Source organism: Electrona antarctica, assembly GCF_951216825.1.
Source record: "Electrona antarctica genome assembly, chromosome: 16".
Taxonomy (NCBI): Eukaryota; Metazoa; Chordata; class Actinopteri; order Myctophiformes; family Myctophidae; genus Electrona; species Electrona antarctica.
The window spans coordinates 5,066,858-5,092,517 of NC_136797.1; the positions used below are offsets into that span (position 1 = coordinate 5,066,858).

The 25,660-nt window shown below is 43.2% G+C and overlaps 2 protein-coding genes across 3 annotated transcripts in view; one reads left to right on the forward strand and one right to left on the reverse strand.

Annotated features, from left to right (window-relative positions):
- ash2l (ash2 like, histone lysine methyltransferase complex subunit) overlaps positions 1 to 7,631 on the forward strand; it is a 42,140-nt gene extending 34,509 nt beyond the window's left edge. For both annotated transcript variants that reach the window (XM_079524659.1, XM_079524660.1), the window contains 2 exons: positions 1,392 to 1,451; positions 4,472 to 7,631. In XM_079524659.1, the coding sequence (XP_079380785.1) occupies positions 1,392 to 1,451; positions 4,472 to 4,579 (168 nt within the window). In that variant the 3' untranslated portion in view covers positions 4,580 to 7,631. The remainder of the gene's footprint in view (positions 1 to 1,391; positions 1,452 to 4,471) is intronic.
- The window catches only part of LOC306940298 (G protein-coupled receptor kinase 6-like), a gene marked incomplete at its 3' end in the record, with an annotated part of 69,951 nt that continues 51,339 nt past the window's right edge, over positions 7,049 to 25,660 (reverse strand). The window contains exons 12-16 of the mRNA XM_079525319.1: positions 21,575 to 21,783; positions 20,001 to 20,138; positions 14,495 to 14,632; positions 11,296 to 11,439; positions 7,049 to 7,096 (exon numbers count right to left, since the gene is read on the reverse strand). Of these exons, the coding sequence (XP_079381445.1) occupies positions 7,049 to 7,096; positions 11,296 to 11,439; positions 14,495 to 14,632; positions 20,001 to 20,138; positions 21,575 to 21,783 (677 nt within the window). The remainder of the gene's footprint in view (positions 7,097 to 11,295; positions 11,440 to 14,494; positions 14,633 to 20,000; positions 20,139 to 21,574; positions 21,784 to 25,660) is intronic.

Below are 25,660 nucleotides of genomic sequence, written 5' to 3' on the forward strand. Positions count from 1 at the left end.
ACGAAAAATAACTAGAATTGTTAATTTTTTGAAACCATGAACTTTAGTTCAAAATGTTGAATTAGGAACTATGAACTGAACTAGTTCCTTTTTAAATTTCTGAACTGAGAACTGAACTAGTTCATAAAATAAATGAACTTTCCCAACACTGATTATAAGACCTGAATCTGATTTTACAAATCAGATTTTAAATTTGACAAATTTACTGTCTTCTAAAGCCAGTTTTCTGAAAAAAACCTATGTTTCTATGTCAGTGGTTCTCAAACCTTTTCATGTCAAGGACCCAAAAAATTATAATTATATGTAAATTATATAATATATCCACAACTTGTAGATCGGCTATTTTCAGCAAGTGTAAAATCGGTCATTACGATGGCATCAAGGCCCGCCAAAATACATTTTAGTCGACTAAATCAACTAGATTTAGTCGACTAAAATCTTATACTTAGTCAACAAAAACTAGAATAACACTAAAACTAAAACTATTCAAGGGACTATGACTAAAACTAAATAAACTATTCAAGGGACTATGACTAAAACTAAATAAACTATTCAAGGGACTATGACTAAAACTAAATAAACTATTCAAGGGACTATGACTAAAACTAAATAAACTATTCAAGGGACTATGACTAAAACTAAATAAACTATTCAAGGGACTATGACTAAAACTAAATAAACTATTCAATGGACTATGACTAAAACTAAATAAACTATTCAAGGGACTATGACTAAAACTAAATAAACTATTCAAGGGACTATGACTAAAACTAAATAAACTATTCAAGGGACTATGACTAAAACTAAATAAACTATTCAAGGGACTATGACTAAAACTAAATAAACTATTCAAGGGACTATGACTAAAACTAAATAAACTATTCAAGGGACTATGACTAAAACTAAATAAACTATTCAAGGGACTATGACTAAAACTAAATAAACTATTCAAGGGACTATGACTAAAACTAAATAAACTATTCAATGGACTATGACTAAAACTAAATAAACTATTCAAGGGACTATGACTAAAACTAAATAAACTATTCAAGGGACTATGACTAAAACTAAATAAACTATTCAATGGACTATGACTAAAACTAAATAAACTATTCAAGGGACTATGACTAAAACTAAATAAACTATTCAAGGGACTATGACTAAAACTAAATAAACTATTCAAGGGACTATGACTAAAACTAAATAAACTATTCAATGGACTATGACTAAAACTAAATAAACTATTCAAGGGACTATGACTAAAACTAAATAAACTATTCAAGGGACTATGACTAAAACTAAATAAACTATTCAAGGGACTAAAACTAAAATCTAAATTTGCTGCCAAAAACAACACTGCTTTTAATAAAGGCTTTCCTTTTTGTCGACAGGTGTCTGTAAACTTCGGCCCACATTTCAAGCACCCTCCCAAGGATATCAAGTACCAGCCGGTGAGTAGCACGTTATTCTGTTGTGTTATCCTGCTTGGTTCAGTGGAAGCAACGTAGTGGAAGCCAACTTAAAGTTTAAAATATTACTTATCAATAAACTCCCCCCGTGGGCCCCAGTCTACATGGAATTGCTCCACTATTTTCTTTTAACAGCAGTCTGTGGTGTCTGGAGAGACTAACCGATCATTTAGAGACTAAGGGCCCTATTATGCGTGTCTTAAGTACCAGGTCTTATGACTTAACTTAAGACCTGGAGGCGTGGTCAATGCTGTTTGGCCACTCAGAATAGCCAAATGGCATTGATCACACCTCCAGGTCTTAAGTTAAGTAATAAGACCTGGTACTTAACTCTTTGAGAGTTTCATGGATTTCTATATAGTTTTTAGACTTCTCTATGGCAGAATGGCGTTTTTGAATGATTTATTGAAAATTCTCTGCTGTGAATGTGTGACAACGAAAGACCTTCAGAGAAAGCTTGGCTTGTCTGCTTCCAGGAAAAAAATGAACTGAGTTGATAAAATGTTTAGTTGTGGTGTTGGAAGCCATTTAAAAGAGCCTGCATTTACACTGGGTAGTGTTTCTAGGACAACAAAAAAAGTTATGACCGGTTGAAGTTTTATTTTCTAAATAACTTTTTTTCTGCTGGGCGTACATAGCCATGCAATATCTCATTTTAAAGGGTGAGTTGTCTAGTTCAATTAAAATAAAATAAAAAGTTTCTCACATGTACCACTGTAGATATTTTGCCATCTATAAATAGCATGGTCAGTCATGATCAATCTGACCTATCCAGCTAAAAGTCCCCCTAGCTCTGAAATGGAACATCATATAAACTCAATTCTTTTTTGGGGTAAAATTAGACATTCTAACGCACATTTTGATACATACCATGTTTACATAGTCTTACCAGTACCGTGTCTATTCATGCATGTATCTCAAAAACCTGTTGTGAAGAAACAGTTTTGATAAAAAACTCATCCAAGGACATTGTTTTGATATGACTTTGTGCCCATGATATGTATCAAAATATAGACTTGAATGTATACTGTATTATAACAAAAAAATTGGGTTCTTACCATCTACCGTTACAGAGTAAATCACAGTTGAAACTCGCTTAGTCAAACCATAAACCTCAGACTAGTGAACAAAATAGCCATGACAGGTCTAACTCATTGTAAAAGCTTGTCTTTTATTTTTTATGACTAACATAATACAATTATAATAAATATTACAGAAAATAAATAGGCCTACATACAACACAGTTGTCCCCAAACTCCCCAGTGTCCCCAAACCACTGCATTCCAGTTGTTCTTGACGGTGTGTGTGTGTGTAGGCTAAATTTAAAAAAAACAACAACTGAAATGAATGAATGCATCCGGTTCAGTGTCGGAGAACTCCATCGCAGTCTTGACTCTTCGTCTTCATCATCATCATCATCATCATCATCATCCTCCTCATCTGATGCCAGTTCTAAATATATAAAAAATAAACATTTAGCTGTAGTCAGCCCGGCCAATAGCCAGTTGGGGGGGGGGGGGGGGACGTAGGCTATCTGACATCATCGTCATCATCATCATCACACGGAGACACACTAAACAATGTACAATCATGATTGTATACAATATACAATGAATGCAATTATCATGCAAGCGCAGACGTCAATGAAACGTCATACAGATCTTATATAATACGCTACTGTTAGCTTCACTCCCCGTCCCCCCTCCGATCCTTGTAGCAACGTCATCATAACCACGCGTTGCTTCAGTAAACGATGCATGTTTGTTCTCCGTCTTTGTAGACAGTAAATAAAAGGAGCGAACATTACTCTAAAGATCAGATCGCCTATAAGGCACGCTACAATATAAAATACTTGTACTGCCATGCGTGCATGCCTGCTACGATACATTTGTACTGCACTAACCAACCGATCGACACCAACCCCCCCTCCAGCCCTTAGCCAGCACCAATGCACCGACCAACACCATTAGCCAGCACCTTCGGTGCTGGCTAATGGCTGGGGGCCATCGTGGTGAGTCATTCTGGCGTCATGATCTGACTAGTAGTAGTAATTATCCAAGCATCTATTTGTAGCGATCATCTTATGATTTCTGATCACTATAGAAGGGCATTTTCTACAATAAGATTACCTCAAAACATTCCGGGTTGATCGTCTTCTTCAATGGTTTCCCGGTATAGCTCATCGGACGACGATGGGGAGACAATGAAAAAAGGAGGGAGGGAGCAGCGAGTCTCGCTGTAAGCACTGGACCAGGGCTACTCCGCCTGGAGAAGGCGACTGGGACGCGTATGGATCAATACTACTACCACAAAACTCGCTCAAATAAATAGTACTGCTTTCAACTTTTTCTGCTAGAAAATCGCTCGGGCGAGACGGCAAACAGGCAAAACAATGATAACTATGAAGACTCCCTCTGCCCCCACTGTTTACAGGGGGTGGGACCAGCTTCCAATGGCAACACGTACACGTGTGTCACGTGACACGGGTTTTCTGGGTAATGTAGTTGGAATATAAGCTCAGGAATTTAAACAGCGCTTCGGAGCATATTAATATGTTTAGATTCATCAAAAACTGTGAAGACGCCAATTGGCGTCATTGATCATTTACGGAATTCTGATGAAGACGCCAATTGGCGTCTTTCATCTTCTAAGGGTTAAGACACGCATAATAGGGCCCAATATGATCCATGGGTTGGCGGTTCGAATCTCGGCTCCTCCTGTCCTCCTCCTGACACGTCGACCATGTCCTTGGGCAAGACACTGAACCCACATTGCCTCCAATGAGTCGGTCGGTGTGAGCTTAGCCACCATTGGTGTCTGAATGTGGGAAGTGAGGATGCTGGCGCCAATGTATGAATGAATGAACCGAACCATTGAATGAGTGAACAATTGTAAAGCGCTTTGAGCACTTGGAAAAGCGCTATAAAAATGCAATTCATTATTGTAACCGTACACTGACGTCATGTTGTTTTGTTGGTGTGTGTGTGTTTTGTGGTCTTCAGATGAGCGACATGGGCTGGGGAGCCGTGATCGAACACACGCTGGCTGACATGCTGTACCACGTGGAGACGGATGTGGACGGGAGACGCAGCCCCCCCTGGGAGGGGTGAGCCCCCCCTGGGCCACACACACACACACACACACACTAGTTATAGGGCAGCACACATTTGCATTGGACGTATACACACACACACAACACAGTGGAACCAACCACGTGAACTCTGGAGTCTTTATTCTGGCGGGGAAAACATTCAGCACAAATTCAAGCCGGTCCATAAGCAGCGACGTGCTGTGAGCTTGTAGATCGGCTATTTTCCACCAATGACCATTTTGTGTACTGAACGAAAAACGGAGGGGGGGGGGGGGGGGGCTAGTATAGAGCCCTGGGGTGCCCCGGTCAACTAAATGTGATTTAAAAGAGGGTGGAAGTGATGTGTTTTTGAAAAAAAAAAGTTTTTAAAAGTTTAAAGCTGCAGATAATACAAAAAGGTGAAAAGCTGCCTCATGGTGGCGCTATAACAGGCCGTTCTGGAACATTTGGGGCAGAGGTTCATCGTTGGCATCCTGGGAGTGTGTGTGTGTGTGTGTGTGTGTGTGTGTGTGTGTGTGTGTGTAAAGTTTGGCATCGACGGGGTTAACGGTGCCGGAGATTAGCTGGTAACGGACGGACGGACGGAAGGAGTGCAAAACATTCTCTCATGCCTTTGGCTGGTGGAGACAATTATGATGAAAGACATTATTGCAATTCATGTTTTTTTGTTCAGTAACAGGGGTCTCCACCATTTCTCCAACTCTTAAACATTTCCAGGTCGGGGATACCAATCGTGTCCAATCAGAAGGGCAGAGTTAATTTATCACCTTTTCAACGCTCCAGTGCCAAGTTTCACATTTGTCTGTTCCAATTTTTTACTTGTTTATCCTACGTATTGTTCTCTCTCCTGATTGGATGGAATTGGTATCCCGACCTGAAAATGTATGTTCTGTTTAACACATTTAGGCCTGACCTCAACATTTAAAAAAAATATTCTAAATCCTCCAGTTTTCTGAAATAAATATTTTCACGCTTTAAAAAAAATAGCAGACCTACAAGCTCGTAGCGCGCCACTCGGTGGCGCGCTATGAGTTTGTAGATCTGCGATTTTTCAATAGCTAAATTATAACATGATGTTTAAAACACCAAAAGGGGTTCCCGCCCAGAATGGGTTAATATGGAATAGAGCTTGAGATAGACGCGGAGACCTGTTACTGTCTATACTAGCAACGATTATAGAGATATTTAACTCTTAGAAGTTAATTTAACAAAGATATCGCTTAACTCTGAGTTAACCCATTTAGGACTGACACCAGATTCTACAAATGTCGTCTAAATCATGTCAGTTTGCTGAAAAACCCTATGTTTCTATATCGGTGGTTTTCAAAATATTTCATGTCAAGGACCCCAAAAATTATATACATTTGGCCACCAACCCCTATGTGAAAATATGTTGTTCCAGGGACCTCCCCAGGAGCAAAGATTTGAGTTAAAAATGTTCGTTCTGAAAAAATATATATTCCAAATTTGCGCCACATTTTCACGATTTTTCAAAAATAGCAGACCTACAAGCTCGTAGCGCACCACTTGGTGGCACGCTACGAGCTTGTAGATCTGCTATTTTTCAATATTCTGTAGATCTGCTATTTTTCAATATTCTTCAATAGCTAAAAGTATAATGTAATAAAAACACCAAAAAGGGTTCCCGTCCAGAATGGGTTAACACTTGGACTGCTAGCATTTATTGACAAATTATGATATAATTCACGCCAGCATTTTTCCCAGTTGAGCTCTTATTTTGAAAAGCCACATTTCCAGACTTCCGGTACTGAACATAAACTAGGAAGTGAAACGGGTCCTGGACAGGCCTTGTTTACCAAACGGATCTAAGCCGGTGCACTGGAGGGCTCCACATCGTCGGCTCTGTGCCGTCAAATAAACCTTGTTTTGACCAAAAATGCCATCTGGGACAAGGAATAGGAGATACAGGGCGATTGAAAGAAACGGATAGAATGGATTATTATGGTACCGACCGTCTAAGATGGGCGACCCAGTGTTATGACAACAGCTAGAACCCTTTGATCTCATGGTGTGGCTGAGCAACAAACTGACAAATCCACATAAAGAGCCTTTCAAACGTGAAACGATATGTGACTAAATTTGACTGAGGGACTGCCATTGGATTTTTTAGAATTTTCGTTTTTTATCATATGAAAGCAGGGAATCATAGCTTCAAATTGACATATTGGTTGTTCAGTTTGACCCACCAGTTTTGGAGATATGGCTTATAGAGTAATGTCTTGCAGAAAACAGCGAGTTGAGAAAACAGGCTTGAAAGGTTCACTTCTGTGGACTCTAACATTACACCTAGCTACATGTTTAAGCATTTATTTCATATTTACATGTCGATATCAGCTCTGACACTTATTTCAGACATGCTCTAGTATGTGAAGAGTCTGCCTGTGCTATTAACTCATTTTTGAAAAAAAGAAAAATAATAACTTTTTCTCCTCTGGTGAAAAGCTGGAATGTGCGCGATGGCAGTCTCTCAGTCAAATCTGGTCACATCGTGCCTACAGTTCATTTCCAATGAGACCTGCGTGTTTTTGCGCAGAGAAATCGCGGTGCGACAACACAAGCGTATTTTACTCCACGCCCGGAAATTGCACTGGCTCTCCCTGCTTCAGTTCAAAGACAGGCCTGTCTGATGGTCTGATGGCACCGTGATGTTTGAAGCTGTAAATGATGTCCTTTAAAGTTTAAACCACTTAAACCTCGTTGAGCGGAGGGAGTCCCCCAGGGCTCTGTACTAGTGTATGTTCAGTTTTGTGCTGTTTGAGCTATTTTTTTATTTTTTCCCCCCAGAAAATGGATTCTGGAGTTCCAAGTGTTTGAGCCGCTCTCTCTCTCTCTCTCTCTCTCTCTGTCTGGCCTTTTCCTGTTTCTGAACAAACAGTTGACTCTGACGTCTGAGGAGAAATGTTTATTGTCTTTGTGAATGTTGACTTGTTTTGTTTTTTATATATATAATGCTGTTCAGTTGTAAAGTTTGCAACTGGTTTATATTCCTGGTTAAATAAAAGTTCATACCGGACATGGAGAAAAGTTTATTTCTCTTTTTTTTATTATGAGTTTGAGTTTGAAAATTTAATTCGGTCATTTAAAAACAAAACAAAATGGTTGTTAAGCAATTTACATTGATTTGTCAACATAGTGACTATTTTAGCCGAAAAGGTACGGGCTGAAGCATGAAGCTTATTTTGCCCACCTTTTTACATAATAAAAAAAATAAAATAATAGTCTATGATAAAATATCACAGTAGCATATATGAAAAGCACAAATGAAAAAGTAATCAATCAAGTTACCGTAGAAATATTACTAAAAACAAAAGGAAAAGGAAATGGAACAAAAAGTAAACAAAATGTTGGTTTACATTAATAATAATTAATATATAAGGTGTACTTAATACGTTATATCTTATGTTTATAATAATATAAGTACTATACATGTGTATTGTATACATATTATTTTTACATATATATTCACCCAAGCACCCAAGCATGATCATTTCTCAGTTTGTTTGTTCTGCTGCTATATATGCATCAATTACCTTTGCTTATCTTTTTATTAGTACAAAGATGAAGACATTTCATGTGAAAGTATCTGTATAGTGTATACCATATACACGGGCAAACTGGTGGCCCGGGGGCCACATGCGGCCCCCACCTTCACTTAATGCGGCCCTCAGGTTAATATTAATGAATATTAATATATTCATATATATAAATGCATTTATGCATTTAGTATTTTGCATAAATGCAAAATATTCTGGATTTCAATTCAAATATAGCAAAAATAGCCGATCTACAAGCTCAAAACGTGTCGCACCGCAACGCGTTTTGAGCTTGTAGATCGGCTATTTTTGCTAGGAGAGAAATATGCATATGTGGCCCTCTGGAGCGAGTATGGAAATATAGTGGCCCTCAGTTTGCATAATTACAGTACATTTCAAGCACAAACTCAATACAAAGACTGTTAACTGTGAGTGGACGACCCAATTAAGCATTACACTTGTTTACAAGAGTCCACCTTGTTCAATTCATCAAAACATTTAGAGACTTACAAATAGTATACTACTATATAGTCAAAGAACAGAACAGGAATTCATCATAAAGGAGGTAAAAAGGGAAGAGACATCTATACAGTGAGGGGGAAAGGGGTGGGTGGTGGGGGGGCCCCACCCCTTTTAAGGTGGTAAGTAACAAGCAGTAACGAGGGAAAGAAAAAAGTATATTTGAATGCGAGGACATGTCCTTTTATTGGTAACAGTTTGAGGATATGTTTTTGATAAGTCTGTTAACACCCCGAGTGTCATAGACGGAGGTCTCCGTCCTATCAATTAGTAACGCCCAAAGCCCAGGACGGAGATTAATACAATTATTAGCAAAATTGGACGGGACCTGTGATATCATGCCGTACTTTTTATTTGTGTTTTTTTTGAGTGGTGTAAACCACTCCTACAACTGGCTTTTTTGTGCAGAAAAAATGAGCATGGTTGCTATGTTCACCCTGTTGTAATGACGTAATGAAATCACACCCGGGTGAACAGGGTGAACATAGCAACCATGCTCATTTTTTCTGCACAAACAAAGCCAGGTAATGAAATCACACCCGGGTGTGATTTCATTACGTCAGACATGATTTCATTACGTCAGACAGACCTTACACCACTCAGTTCACACGGGTGTGATTTCATTACGTCAGACATGATTTCATTACGTCAGACAGACCTTACACCACTCAGTTCACACGGGTGTGATTTCATTACGTCAGACATGATTTCATTACGTCAGACAGACCTTACACCACTCAGTTCACACGGGTGTGATTTTTTTCTATTCATTTGGTCATTGAGGTCCACAGAATGAAAGGCCTGCTCAGCCAGAAACATTGCGGGAAAAAAGGTTATGGCCATTTTTGTAAACCACACCATACTGTAGAGCAGGGGTTCTCAACCCGTGGGTCGCGACCCCTCGGGGGGTCGCCAAATTATTTTGGGGGGTCCCCAAATACATTTAAAAAAAAAAAAGAAAAAATTTTTTTTTTATGCAACTGAATGGCTGGAAAATGGAAATGAAGAGTTTACATATAATACACATAGTACATGCATACACCTTCCCTAATGATTATATCTGGTTTCAGTATTTATTTTTGGTGTATTGTCTCTATTATTAAGGTTATTGTAGCAGTCAATTTATATTGGGGGTCGGGAGGGGGCGGGGGTCCCGAGACGTTGCCAAAGCATTTCCGGGGGTCCCCGGCCAAAAACGTTGAGAACCCCTGTTCTAAGTAGCATGTGACAATTGTGACATGTCAAACTAGGGGTTTTTCATGATTCTGAATCCATTCCAAGCATTAGTTTTGCACGAAAAACACTCCTTGGCCTAAATTTGGCAATAGCCACTTGCCAAAATGTGCCCAAATGTGCTGACCTCATCACATTTGTGATGACGGCTATGGCCGCTTTTACACCAAGGCCCTAACCTCCCACGGGGCAGCACACCTAAACCTAACCTTAACCAATGACTAGTCTAAACTAAGTTTGCACCCCGTTTTTCATGCAAAACCCCCTAGTTTGACATGTCACAATTGTCACATGCTACTTAAAGCATGATGGAATTTGGGAAAATTTGCCTTATAATGGTCGTCTCTGACTCTGGGCTCATGTTAGCTTACCGTTGACATAGCTGTTAGCGCGGCAGAAAGAATGCCTCGTCTCTCCTAGGGCTCTCCGTGGTTTTGATCTGACGGATACATATATCGTATAAATTAAAACGATAGCAATGTAAGCTAGCAATGTAAAGCAAACTTTTTTTTCCCGGATTGTTTCCGGGTCGTGGGTTTCAGAGTAAAAGCGGCCATGTCTTTCCGGCACCCCAGAGCTCCTATTTTGAAGGAATCCCGGCACGGGTTGTGTTTTAATGACCAAGTGAATAGAGAACACAAATAAGAAGTACGGCCTGACATCACAGGTTAATCCTTAACCGTTGAGCTTTTGGCCATGTGGCTCCCCGGCTATTATTGAGTACCCGTTATCAATAAGCTTTGGGCTTATCAAGCCTGTTATCGAGCATATAGCGGCCCCATGACGTCATGTTTAAACAATCACGACAAGAGGTGATCAAGAAATAAATCTAATCGCCTACGCTGGCACAAACATGTGGGTCTAAAAGTGTATTGATACGTGCCAACCCAATGTTGCCCTGGTAAACACAATGCCAATGCATCACTTGTATGGCCAAAGCATTCCCGGGGGTCCCCAGACAAAAACGTTGAGGACCCCTCACCCCTGCTCTAGTTTAACAAGTATATGACAAATACGTAAACAAAATAAAAATAAAAAACATTTTTGTATTGGCACATTTAACTAATTTACACACGTTTTGATATTTAAAATGTGTGTAAGTGAAGTGAAAAAGGAATTTTATTGTCCTTTTGTGAATGATATTATACAAGTTCAGTTGTACTGATGTGATGTCACAGAATGGTCCCTAGAGGGCAGTGCTGAGTAGACCTGCTGATTCCAGGGAGCCTTCACTGGAGACAGAGTGCATGCCTTCATACGAGTGCTGTGGAGCACACACACACACACACACACACACACACAAACCAACAAACGCTGACCATGATACTGACCATGATATGGAGACACAAGGAAAACACACAAAATTTATCTTCTTTTTCTCGCTACTGTATGCGAATGAAATGCAAATAAAAAATAATTCCATTCTCACGTGTCTGCGCAAGATGCGGTCTAGCAGGCTGCGCTTGGGGCTCTGTGGGGGGGGGGGAGCCTGGGACCAGTCCAGGTCCGCGGGCCCCTGGGACCCCTCGGGGCCAAACACGTTCAGCTCCTTGTAACAGCCCGTCTCCATCATCTGCACCACAGGATTGTTTTCGTCGACTTAATACTATGACTAAAAATGTTCATCGACTATTCAATTCAATTCAATTCAATTTTATTAAACAAATCACAACCAGTTGTCTCAAGACACTTTACAACCAACAAAGATCCCACCCAGAGCAAGCATTATTGCGACAATGGTAACGAAAAACTCCCCTTTAGGAAGAAACGTCAGGCAGAACCCGACTCTAGGGTGGGCGGCCATCTGCCTCGACCGTGTCGGGGGAGAGGGGGGGAGGAGGAGGGGGGGGGGGGGGGGAATAGGAAGAAAGGATAGAAGAGAGATAGACAGGGACTACCTTTTTTTTCACTGATAAACTAAAAGGAAACTAAATTAAAACTAAGCTATGATGACTAAAACTAGACTAAATGTATTGACAATTTCGTCAACAGATAAAAACTAGACAAACATCTTAGGAAGGGACTAGTGGACAAGAGATCCAGTATAAGTCATTTTACACTAGCCGATCTACAAGCTCACAACGCGTCGCATTGTATTAACCCATTTTAAACATTGTTATAATTTAGCTATTGAAAAATAGCAGATCTACAAGCTCATAGCGCGCCACCGAGTGGCGCGCTACGAGCTTGTAGGTCTGCTATTTTTTTTAAATCGTGGAAATGTGCCTCAAATCTTTGAATATATATTCTTCCAGAGTGAACATTTTAACTCAAATCTTTGCTTCTGGGGGGAACAACATACTGCATTTTCAGATGGGGGGTCGGTGGCCCAATTACAGATACATTTTGGGGTTCTTTGACATTAAATATTGATCTCCTCTCATAAAGAAACATGAGGTTTCTCAGAAAACTGTCAGGATTTAGAAGACATTTTAAAAATTTCGACGTCGGGCCTAAATGGGTTAATCATTTTGTATGCCACGTTGATGAAATTAATCCATATACTGTAGGACCACCCCATTCGACTGGTATCACCCCATATAATCATCATCCGTTATCAGCACGTTTGAATGGGGCCAGAATGTCCATACTGGCATCCTCACTGTTCAGTATGTCATTATCTGCGATTGTAGCATTGTCATTATCACTGATGTCCTGACGGAGGCGCGCCGTGTCTGGTGGCCCTGAGCTACGTGAGGCACCGCCGAGCGAGGCGCCGTGCCGAGCGTTGCGAAGGCCACCAGACCCGACTCAGCGCCGTTCGAGTTACGTCCTGATAGACAGAGAATAGTATATATTAGTAGCTCCTAGTTCCATCATGCACCAAAATGACACGTCCACCAGGGGGAAACCTTGACCAGGCTATGTGGTGAGGATGCCAGTATGGACATTCTGGCCACATTCAAACGCTGATAACAGATGATTTCGCGATTATATGGGGTGATACCAGTCGAATCGCCTGGTAGGACCACAAGTCCCCGCGTCCGGGACCTTTTTGTGTTACCCTTTTTCGCTTTTTTTTTTTTCTTCAAAAGACTGGACTAAAACTAAATCAAGTTTTTTGCGGCCAAAATGAACAACTACCTGCGTTGAATGATGTGTTGTCCAGTGTTGATTTCGTCGACTAAAACTATGACAAAAAATGTTCGTCGACTACCTTTTTCCACTGACGAAAAAAACTAAGCTATGAATGATGACTAAAACTAAGTGCTAAATACTAACTAAATATACTGACAATTTCGTCAGCAAATAAAAAACAGACTAAAATGTTAGTAAGCGACTAGTGGACTAGAGATCCAGTATATGTAAAAGACAAGTCATTTTACACGTGGTGCGACGCGCTGTGAGCTTTGTATATCGGCCATTTTCAGCGAGTGTAAAATCAGCCATTACGACGGCATCAAGGCCCGCCAAAATACATTTTAGTCGACTAAATCAACTGTAGTTTTAGTCGACTTAATTATCATAAGGTTTTAGTCTATTAAATCTACAGTTGATTAGACTAACACTAAAACATTCCAGGTGACTAAAATGTGACTAAAACTAAATGAAAACCAGTCAAAAGAATCCGGTCGTCTTAACGCACCCCTCACCAACCTTAATCCGGTCGTTTTAACGCACCCCTCACCAACCTTAATCCGGTCGCTTTAACGCACCCCTCACCAACCTTAATCCGGTCGTTTTAACGCACCCCTCACCAACCTTAATCCGGTCGTTTTAACGCACCCCTCACCAACCTTAATCCGGTCGTTTTAACGCACCCCTCACCAACCTTAATCCGGTCGTTTTAACGCACCCCTCACCAACCTTAATCCGGTCGTTTTAACGCACCCCTCACCAACCTTAATCCGGTCGTTTTAACGCACCCCTCACCAACCTTAATCCGGTCGTTTTAACGCACCCCATACCAACCTTAATCCGGTCGTTATAACGCACCCCTCACCAACCTTAATCCGGTCGTTCAACGCACCCCTCACCAACCTTAATCCGGTCGTTCAACGCACCCCTCACCAACCTTAATCCGGTCGTTTTAACGCACCCCTCACCAACCTTAATCCGGTCGTTTTAACGCACCCCTCACTAACCTTATGTCTAACCAATGACTAGTCTAAACTAACTATACACCCCCGACTATAAAACTAAAAATCTAAATTTTCAACACTTGTTGAAAACACTGGTCGTCTTACCTCGTGCTGCCAGCGGATGACGACGCTCCCGGTGTTGAACTTGTCTTACCTCGTTCTGCCAGCGGATGGCGACGCTCCCGGTGTTGAACTTGTCTTACCTCGTGCTGCCAGCGGATGGCGACGCTCCCGGTGTTGAACTTGTCTTACCTCGTTCTGCCAGGTGATGGCAACGCTCCCGGTGTTGAACTTGTCTTACCTCGTGCTGCCAGCGGATGGCGACGCTCCCGGTGTTGAACTTGTCTTACCTCGTTCTGCCAGGTGATGGCGACGCTCCCGGTGTTGAACTTGTCTTACCTCGCTCTGCCAGCGGATGGCGACGCTCCCGGTGTTGAACTTGTCTTACCTCGTGCTGCCAGCGGATGGCGACGCTCCCGGTGTTGAACTTGTCTTACCTCGTGCTGCCAGCGGATGGCGACGCTCCCGGTGTTGAACTTGTCTTACCTCGTGCTGCCAGGTGATGGCGACGCTCCCGGTGTTGAACTTGGCGTAGAAGTCGCTGTCTGTCTGGTCCAGACTGACTCCTTTAATGGTGGAGAACTCGTCGATTTCGTCCACGTCGCTGCAGTACACCTGTCTGGGCTGAGGAGGTGCCAAAAAACGAAAATAATTCAGAATCGTCCAGGCATAATACAGATATAGCTTGAGGCTTAGCAGAAATGTAAATTAAGAAAATCACACAATTGTATGAAGTGAAGTGCAAGAAGTATTTATTTTAGCCATATGACGTCATTTACTGCCCTAAACAAACATTAAAGACTCGGCTGGCAAACGTTTTATGTCATCATTGCCCTGAACAAACATAAAGAAATCCCACAGACTTGGCTGCCATATGACGTAATCTTCAAAAGCCATGCATTTGGAGGGGCCAGCGCCCCTCAAAATGTAATGATGTCACATGCTCCATCCCTAATGATGTCACATGCTCCATCCCTGATGATGTCACATGCTCCATCCCTGATGTCACATGCTCCATCCCTAATGATGTCACATGCTCCATCCCTGATGATGTCACATGCTCCATCCCTGATGATGTCACATGCTCCATCCCTGATGATGTCACATGCTCCATCCCTGATGATGTCACATGCTCCATCCCTAATGATGTCACATGCTCCATCCCTAATGATGTCACATGCTCCATCCCTAATGATGTCACATGCTCCATCCCTAATGATGTCACATGCTCCATCCCTAATGATGTCACATGCTCCATCCCTAATGATGTCACATGCTCCATCCCTGATGATGTCACATGCTCCATCCCTGATGTCACATGCTCCATCCCTGATGATGTCACATGCTCCATCCCTGATGATGTCACATGCTCCATCCCTGATGTCACATGCTCCATCCCTGATGTCACATGCTCCATCCCTAATGATGTCACATGCTCCATCCCTGATGATGTCACATGCTCCATCCCTGATGTCACATGCTCCATCCCTAATGATGTCACATGCTCCATCCCTGATGTCACATGCTCCATCCCTGATGATGTCACATGCTCCATCCCTGATGATGTCACATGCTCCATCCCTAATGATGTTACATGCTCCATCCCTAATGATGTCACATGCTCCATCCCTGATGTCACATGCTTCATCCCTAATGATGTCACATGCTTCATCCCTAATGATGTCACATGCTCCATCCCTGATGATGTCACATGCTCCATCCCTAATGATGTCACATGCTCCATCCCTAATGATGTCACATGCTCCATCCCTAATGATGTCACATGCTCCATCCCTAATGATGTCACATGCTCCATCCCTGATGATGTCACATGCTCCATCCCTGATGTCACATGCTCCATCCCTAATGATGTCACATGCTCCATCCCTAATGATGTCACATGCTCCATCCCTGATGATGTCACATGCTCCATCCCTAATGATGTCACATGCTCCATCCCTAATGATGTCACATGCTCCATCCCTGATGTCACATGCTCCATCCCTAATGATGTCACATGCTCCATCCCTAATGATGTCACATGCTCCATCCCTAATGATGTCACATGCTCCATCCCTAATGATGTCACATGCTCCATCCCTAATGATGTCACATGCTCCATCCCTAATGATGTCACATGCTCCATCCCTGATGATGTCACATGCTCCATCCCTGATGTCACATGCTCCATCCCTAATGATGTCACATGCTCCATCCCTGATGATGTCACATGCTCCATCCCTGATGATGTCACATGCTCCATCCCTAATGATGTCACATGCTCCATCCCTAATGATGTCACATGCTCCATCCCTGATGTCACATGCTCCATCCCTGATGTCACATGCTCCATCCCTAATGATGTCACATGCTCCATCCCTAATGATGTCACATGCTCCATCCCTAATGATGTCACATGCTCCATCCCTAATGATGTCACATGCTCCATCCCTGATGATGTCACATGCTCCATCCCTGATGTCACATGCTCCATCCCTAATGATGTCACATGCTCCATCCCTGATGATGTCACATGCTCCATCCCTAATGATGTCACATGCTCCATCCCTGATGTCACATGCTCCATCCCTAATGATGTCACATGCTCCATCCCTAATGATGTCACATGCTCCATCCCTAATGATGTCACATGCTCCATCCCTGATGTCACATGCTCCATCCCTAATGATGTCACATGCTCCATCCCTAATGATGTCACATGCTCCATCCCTAATGATGTCACATGCTCCATCCCTGATGTCACATGCTCCATCCCTAATGATGTCACATGCTCCATCCCTGATGATGTCACATGCTCCAACCCTAATGATGTCACATGCTCCAACCCTGATGATGTCACATGCTCCATCCCTGATGATGTCACATGCTCCATCCCTGATGTCACATGCTCCATCCCTGATGATGTCACATGCTCCATCCCTGATGATGTCACATGCTCCATCCCTGATGATGTCACATGCTCCATCCCTGATGATGTCACATGTTCCATCCCTGATGTCACATGCTCCATCCCTAATGATGTCACATGCTCCATCCCTGATGATGTCACATGCTCCATCCCTGATGATGTCACATGCTCCATCCCTAATGATGTCACATGTTCCATCCCTGATGTCACATGCTCCATCCCTGATGATGTCACATGCTCCATCCCTGATGTCACATGCTCCATCCCTAATGATGTCACATTCTCCATCCCTGATGTCACATGCTCCATCCCTGATGTCACATGCTCCATCCCTGATGATGTCACATGCTCCATCCCTAATGATGTCACATGCTCCATCCCTGATGATGTCACATGCTCCATCCCTGATGTCACATGCTCCATCCCTAATGATGTCACATGCTCCATCCCTGATGATGTCACATGCTCCATCCCTAATGATGTCACATGCTCCATCCCTGATGATGTCACATGCTCCATCCCTAATGATGTCACATGCTCCATCCCTGATGATGTCACATGCTCCATCCCTAATGATGTCACATGCTCCAACCCTGATGATGTCACATGCTCCATCCCTGATGATGTCACATGCTCCATCCCTAATGATGTCACATGCTCCATCCCTGATGATGTCACATGCTCCATCCCTGATGTCACATGCTCCATCCCTGATGATGTCACATGCTCCATCCCTAATGATGTCACATGCTCCATCCCTGATGATGTCACATGCTCCATCCCTGATGATGTCACATGCTCCATCCCTAATGATGTCACATGCTCCATCCCTGATGATGTCACATGCTCCATCCCTGATGATGTCACATGCTTCATCCCTAATGATGTCACATGCTCCATCCCTGATGATGTCACATGCTCCATCCCTGATGATGTCACATGCTCCATCCCTGATGATGTCACATGCTCCATCCCTAATGATGTCACATGCTCCATCCCTAATGATGTCACATGCTCCATCCCTGATGATGTCACATGCTCCATCCCTAATGATGTCACATGATCCATCCCTAATGATGTCACATGCTCCATCCATGATGTCACATGCTCCATCCCTAATGATGTCACATGCTCCATCCCTAATGATGTCACATGCTCCATCCCTAATGATGTCACATGCTCCATCCCTGATGATGTCACATGCTCCATCCCTAATGATGTCACATGCTCCATCCCTAATAATGTCACATGCTCCATCCCTGATGATGTCACATGCTCCATCCCTGATGTCACATGCTCCATCCCTAATGATGTCACATGCTCCAACCCTGATGTCACATGCTCCATCCCTAATGATGTCACATGCTCCATCCCTAATGATGTCACATGCTCCATCCCTAATGATGTCACATGCTCCATCCCTAATAATGTCACATGCTCCATCCCTAATGATGTCACATGCTCCATCCCTAATAATGTCACATGCTCCATCCCTAATGATGTCACATGCTCCATCCCTAATGATGTCACATGCTCCATCCCTAATGATGTCACATGCTCCATCCCTAATGATGTCACATGCTCCATCCCTAATGATGTCACATGCTCCATCCCTGATGTCACATGCTCCATCCCTAATGATGTCACATGCTCTCACCTGGGGTACGACACACTGACGGGGATTGCACGATTCCATAGTTAACTGGTCGCAATTACAGTATTATTACTTTTACTCAAGTAAAAATATTTGAGTGCCATACTTTTTTCCACCACTGCCCACAATACGGATGCGGAGGTTTAGGTGGGTCCCCTATTTCCTATGTCCAGCTTTGAACATTGAAGATGAAGGTGAGGACGCAAATTGTGATTGGGTGGAATGAGATGAAGTTCAGGTATGATGATGATGATAAGAGCGCCCCTCACTTGACATGGGTGTGATTAAAATTTTTCTCCTAAAATGAGTCCGCTGTGTAAATGTGTTTGAGAAGTGTGTACATCAGGGTTGAACGGTGTGTAAATGTGTTTGAGAAGTGTGTACATCAGGGTTGAACGGTGTGTACATGTGTTTGAGAAGTGTGTACATCAGGGTTGAATGGTGTGTAAATGTGTTTGAGAAGTGTGTACAGCAGGGTTGAATGGTGTGTAAATGTGTTTGAGAAGTGTGTACAGCAGGGTTGAACAGTGTGTAAATGTGTTTGAGGCAGGGACGTGCACACATAGGCATCAAAGGGCGCTTCAGCCCTTATACCCTTTTACCCCGTCTGTAAAACAACTGCCCTTTCCAGACCACGAACGCAGCATTTACTATATATGGTGAAATAAATGCAAATGCCACTCCAAGACAGCGTTCAGGAGAATTGCTTTTTTCCCCGAAGTCTCCTGAACTTGAACATAGCATTTTGCGTTGAACTAATTTGTTTTGAAATCCATCCAGCGCGCAAAGGGCTCTTTGTCCAAAAGTGCCCTCTTACGAGATTTCAGCCCCTGCCTCTCAAACCCCTGGTTTGAGAAGTGAAGTATGTTAGACCAGGTTTTGAACAGTGTAAATGTGTTTGAGAATAGAAGTGAAGTGTGTTTACACCAGGTTTTGAACAGTGTAAATGTGTTTGAGAATAGAAGTGAAGTGTGTTACACCAGGTTTTGAACAGTGTAAATGTGTTTGAGAATAGAAGTGAAGTGTGTTTACACCAGGTTTTGAACAGTGTAAATGTGTTTGATAATAGAAGTGAAGTGTGTTTACACCAGGTTTTGAACAGTGTAAATGTGTTTGAGAATAGAAGTGAAGTGTGTTTACACCAGGTTTTGAACAGTGTAAATGTGTTTGAGAATAGAAGTGAAGTGTGTTTACACCAGGTTTTGAACAGTGTAAATGTGTTTGAGAATAGAAGTGAAGTGTGTTTACACCAGGTTTTGAACAGTGTAAATGTGTTTGAGAATAGAAGTGAAGTGTGTTTACACCAGGTTTTGAACAGTGTAAATGTGTTTGAGAATAGAAGTGAAGTATGTTACACCAGGTTTTGAACAGTGTAAATGTGTTTGAGAATAGAAGTGAAGTGTGTTTACATCAGGTTTGAACGGTGGCTCCAGGAGTCCCGCCTCCAGCATTCTGAAGTGGACGGCGCTGAAGAAAGCATGTGATCGCACGCCGTCCGCCCCCGACGCCTGGCATCCCAACCGCTGGCTGGCGTCTTTGGTCAGCAGCTGCAGGGGAACAAATGAAAGCAGGTACTGGTCTGGAGAGGCTCAATTGTACGCCCATTTCCTACACCAGAGAACTGGTGTGGCCAAACGGGACACGGTATGCAATATGGGCGGGCTTTGGTACAGTGACATTCAATGCTTGAGACCTTTGACTGACAGTACCTCTAACCAATTGCGTCAAAGAGAAAATGTTTGAACCCGCCCCCCGGGAAACTAGATCCATACACAGCATCTCCAGACTCAAATACCACACGACAGTGTGATTTGAGTCTGGCTTATTAGCCAGGCTAATCCAGAGCCATCTAATAGAAGAGTTACGATATTGAGGGGGCAGAAAACCGAGCGCTGTTCATGCAGCCTGAACTGAGACGAGTTGGAAATACATATGCGCGCGCATCCACTTCCAATCTAAGCCCTGCGCTCCAAGCCCTGTATCTCAGAAACGACATTGAGGGGGCAGTTTCTGGGCCAGACAAGCGTTTTCAACGGCCTGTAGCAGGCGCTGTGATACTCGCGGTCGGCTTTATCCACCATCGACCGAGAGAACAACAACCGGTGAAGACGCCACACACAGCAGTTTGTCACAGGAACATGGAATTACGGATATTTGGCTCTTCAAAGTAAGTGTTACGCGCGATAAAACCCTGGCAGTACGCGATCGAGGCATTCATTAATGCTAGCGGTATTTTATTGGTAAAATAAGGTCAGAAAAGTACTGTATCTGAAGGCCCAAGTTAAAGATACTGGTTCTGTTCAGAATTTCTGGTCTCTCGTCTTTCCACAAAATAAATATAAAATGCTCGATAGTGGGCTCGATAAGAACCCGGCTCGATAAGCCTGATCGATAAGGTGATCGTTATCAATAACAATTAACCCATTTTGGGCGGGAACCCCTTTTGGTGTTTTAAGCATTATGTTATACTTTAGCTATTGTAAAATAGCAGATCTACAAGCTCATACGAGCTTGTAGGTCTGCTATTTTTTGATTGGTGCAAACCACTCCAACAACCAGCTTTGTCTGTATGTTTGTGTACCTGTATACCTACGTGTCCGTGCACAGGTTACTATGGTTAGTGTGTGACGTCACTGACATAGCTGATCAGACTATATAAGACCATGCACCACTCAGTTCACACGGGTGTGATTTTTTTTTAAATCGTGAAAATGTGGCGCAAATCTTTGAATATGTATTATTTCAAAGCGAACGTTTTAACTTAAAGCCTTGCTTCTGTGGCGGGGTCCCTGGAACAACATATTTTCAGATGGGGTGGTCCACGGCCAAATACATATAATTCTAGGGGTCCTTGACATGAAATAGTTTGAGCACCACTGACATAGAAACATAGGGATTTTCAAGAAAACTGTCAGGATTTAGAAGGCATTTGTAGAATCGCCCTCAGGTCTTAAATGGGTTGGAGCTCCATCCCTATACTCACCGAGCGACACAGGTCCTCGGCCTCCCGGCTGAACACGCTCCCGTAGTCCTCCTGGTCCTCTCGGATTCTCCGCTCCATCTCCGGCGCCTTGGGCCGCTCGCCTCGCTGCCTGAACGGAGGCCTTCCCGCCGTCATCTCGTACACCAGGCAGCCCAGTCCCCACCAATCAGGACTGACCCCGTAATACTCCTTAGCAATCACCTCTGGAGCTGGGGGGGGGGGGGGAATAGATAGTATAGGCTATTTGATTTTATCCAAAACATTTTTTTTATTCATCTTTTAAAATAAAATAATTTTAGTTTTTTCGATCATCTTCACCAGTATCCATAACATCACATACAGCTATGGTACTTGACTAGAGATGTCCCGATACTGTATCGGTATCGGGAAAAGTATCGGTATCGGCCCTTATTTGTCATAATCGGGTCATATCGGTATCGGTGAATATGCCAGTCTATAAACCAGCGATCCCACACAGGGGTAAAGGGGTTGACACTAGGCAGGTAAATAAAATGTTGGGACATGTGGAGTTTGCTTTGGAGATGCCCAAACTGCAAGTGCACATTTGAGGGAGGAGTCTGCTATAAACATAGCTATAAACACAACATGAGATCACAACACTGGTATCGGTATTCGGTATCTGTATCGGCTAACACAAAAATTGTGGTATCGATTCTGCAAACTGTTAATACAATTTTCAATCAATCAATCAATCCCAATAGAATATGAAAAATCATGACCATAGAGGCGATGTGTATTGTGTACTGATTTGCAATCGTTCCAGCGCTCAAAGACAGACGGGCGGACAGACGGGCAGGCGGACGGGCGGGCGGGCGGGCGGACGGGCGGGCGGGCGGACGGGCGGGCGGGCGGGCGGACGGGCGGACAGACGGGCGGGCGGGCTGACAGACGGGCGGGCGGGCGGGCGGACAGACGGGCGGACAGACGGACGGGCGGGCGGACAGACATCTGTATGGATACTCTAAATTAAAAATCACACCCGTGTGAAGTGAGGGGCGCTCTTATCATCGTATACATCATCCATTCATTGTCAATGGGAATGCAATCTTTGTGTAGGACAAAAAAAATACCGATTTGCTCGTCCACATAATGACGTACAGTACATTCTCCATTCATTGTCAATGGGTGTAAGACCAAAATCTACACTGAAAGCTTAATATAGGAGGGGGCTCTAGCGCCCCTCAAAAATAAATAACTGTACTGTAATAGGTGTAGACTAGGGGTGTGGCGATACATTTTAACAGCGATACGATACGCATCACGATACATGGTTGACGATACGATACATGGTTGACGATACGATACATGGTTGACGATACGATACATGGTTGACGATACAATACATGGTTGACGATACGATACATGGTTGACGATACGATACATGGTTGACGATACGATACGTGGTTGACGATACGATACATGGTTGACGATACGATACATGGTTGACGATACGATACATGGTTGACGATACGATACATGGTTGACGATACAATACATGGTTGACGATACGATACATGGTTGACGATACGATACATGGTTGACGATACGATACATGGTTGACGATACGATACATGGACGATATTGGTTCATTATGGCGATACGATTCAATGATTTGAAATCGATACAGTAACTATTTAAAACACATTGACATTTTTTTAATTAAAGGACAACTTTAGTTTTTTTCAACCAAGGTTCATGTTTTAAGATGTTATTAGAGAAAGTAAAAGATGAGTGTTATTTTTTTTTTCATTTGCTGCTTTCTTTCGTTTTAGGGATTTTAGCTGTTTTTGACAGGGGGGCGGGGGCATTCGAGCATGGTGCTAAATATGTATTTTTTTACAAAATATTATGGAGATTTATTTTTTTATTATTTACTATAGTCCTAATAAACCCCAGGACATTACATCTGGCCACAAATAAATCACAGGATCTACTGAATGTAAAGGTAGCCTACTGGGGGAAAGCCACACTGTGTGTCATAGGCTCAATGTCAGTTTGACACATTCAGTAGATCTCGTGATGTTTTGTGGCCAGATGAAATTTCCTGGGGTTTATTAGGACCATAGTAAATAATTAAAAAATAAATCGCTATACAATGTTGTAAAAAAATACATATTTAACCCCATGCTCGAATGCCCCGCCCCCTGTCAAAAACTGCTAACATCTCTAAAACGAAAGAAAGCAGCAAATTAAAAAAAAATAACACTCATCTTTTAGTTTATCTAATAACATCTTAAAACATGAACCTTGGTTGAAAAAAACTAAAGTTGTCCTTTAAGTAATTAAACCCCTCTTTTCTTTTTGTCTTCTAAAAATGGCTAAACACCACACGCAAAAATGTAGTATTGATACAATCGATTGCATATAGCAAAACGTTTCGATACCGATTATTTCCATTGCAAAACGATACGATACACAACATTGTCAATGTTGCTGTATTCATTTCGATATACTATACGATTCTTGAAATTAAAATCGATTTTTCGATGCAGTTATCCCATTTTGGGCGGGAACCCCTTTTGGTGTTTTATTAGTTTTAAACATTATGTTATAATTTAGCTATTGAAAAATAGCAGATCTACAAGCTCATAGCACGCCACAGAGTGGCGCGCTACAAGCTTGTAGGTCTGCTATTTTTGAAAAATCGTGAAAATATTTGAGGTCAAAATTTTGAGGTCAGGCCTAAATGGGTTTTATCACGTCATATTACACCCCTGGTGTAGACGCATGGTGGCGTTTACTTACCCATGTAGCCCACGGTTCCCATCCTCCCTTTCACCAGATTCCTCTATAGCGCCCCCTGTGCTGTAATAGGTGTAGACGCATGGTGGCGTTTACTTACCCATGTAGCCCACGGTTCCCATCCTCCCTTTCACCAGATTCCTCTATAGCGCCCCCTGTGCTGTAATAGGTGTAGACGCATGGTGGCGTTTACTTACCCATGTAGCCCACGGTTCCCACCCTCCCTTTCACCAGATTCCTCTATAGCGCCCCCTGTGCTGTAATAGGTGTAGACGCATGGTGGCGTTTACTTACCCATGTAGCCCACGGTTCCCATCCTCCCTTTCACCAGATTCCTCTATAGCGCCCCCTGTGCTGTAATAGGTGTAGACGCATGGTGGCGTTTACTTACCCATGTAGCCCACGGTTCCCATCCTCCCTTTCACCAGATTCCTCTATAGCGCCCCCTGTGCTGTAATAGGTGTAGACGCATGGTGGCGTTTACTTACCCATGTAGCCCACGGTTCCCACCCTCCCTTTCACCGTGTTCCTCTATGGCGCCCCCTGTGCTGTAATAGGTGTAGACGCATGGTGGCGTTTACTTACCCATGTAGCCCACGGTTCCCACCCTCCCTTTCACCGTGTTCCTCTATAGCGCCCCCTGTACTGTAATAGGTGTAGACGCATGGTGGCGTTTACTTACCCATGTAGCCCACGGTTCCCACCCTCCCTTTCACCGTGTTCCTCTATAGCGCCCCCTGTGCTGTAATAGGTGTAGACGCATGGTGGCGTTTACTTACCCATGTAGCCCACGGTTCCCACCCTCCCTTTCACCGTGTTCCTCTATAGCGCCCCCTGTACTGTAATAGGTGTAGACGCATGGTGGCGTTTACTTACCCATGTAGCCCACGGTTCCCACCCTCCCTTTCACCGTGTTCCTCTATAGCGCCCCCTGTGCTGTAATAGGTGTAGACGCATGGTGGCGTTTACTTACCCATGTAGCCCACGGTTCCCACCCTCCCTTTCACCGTGTTCCTCTATAGCGCCCCCTGTGCTGTAATAGGTGTAGACGCATGGTGGCGTTTACTTACCCATGTAGCCCACGGTTCCCACCCTCCCTTTCACCGTGTTCCTCTATGGCGCCCCCTGTACTGTAATAGGTGTAGACGCATGGTGGCGTTTACTTACCCATGTAGCCCACGGTTCCCACCCTCCCTTTCACCGTGTTCCTCTATAGCGCCCCCTGTGCTGTAATAGGTGTAGACGCATGGTGGCGTTTACTTACCCATGTAGCCCACGGTTCCCACCCTCCCTTTCACCGTGTTCCTCTATGGCGCCCCCTGT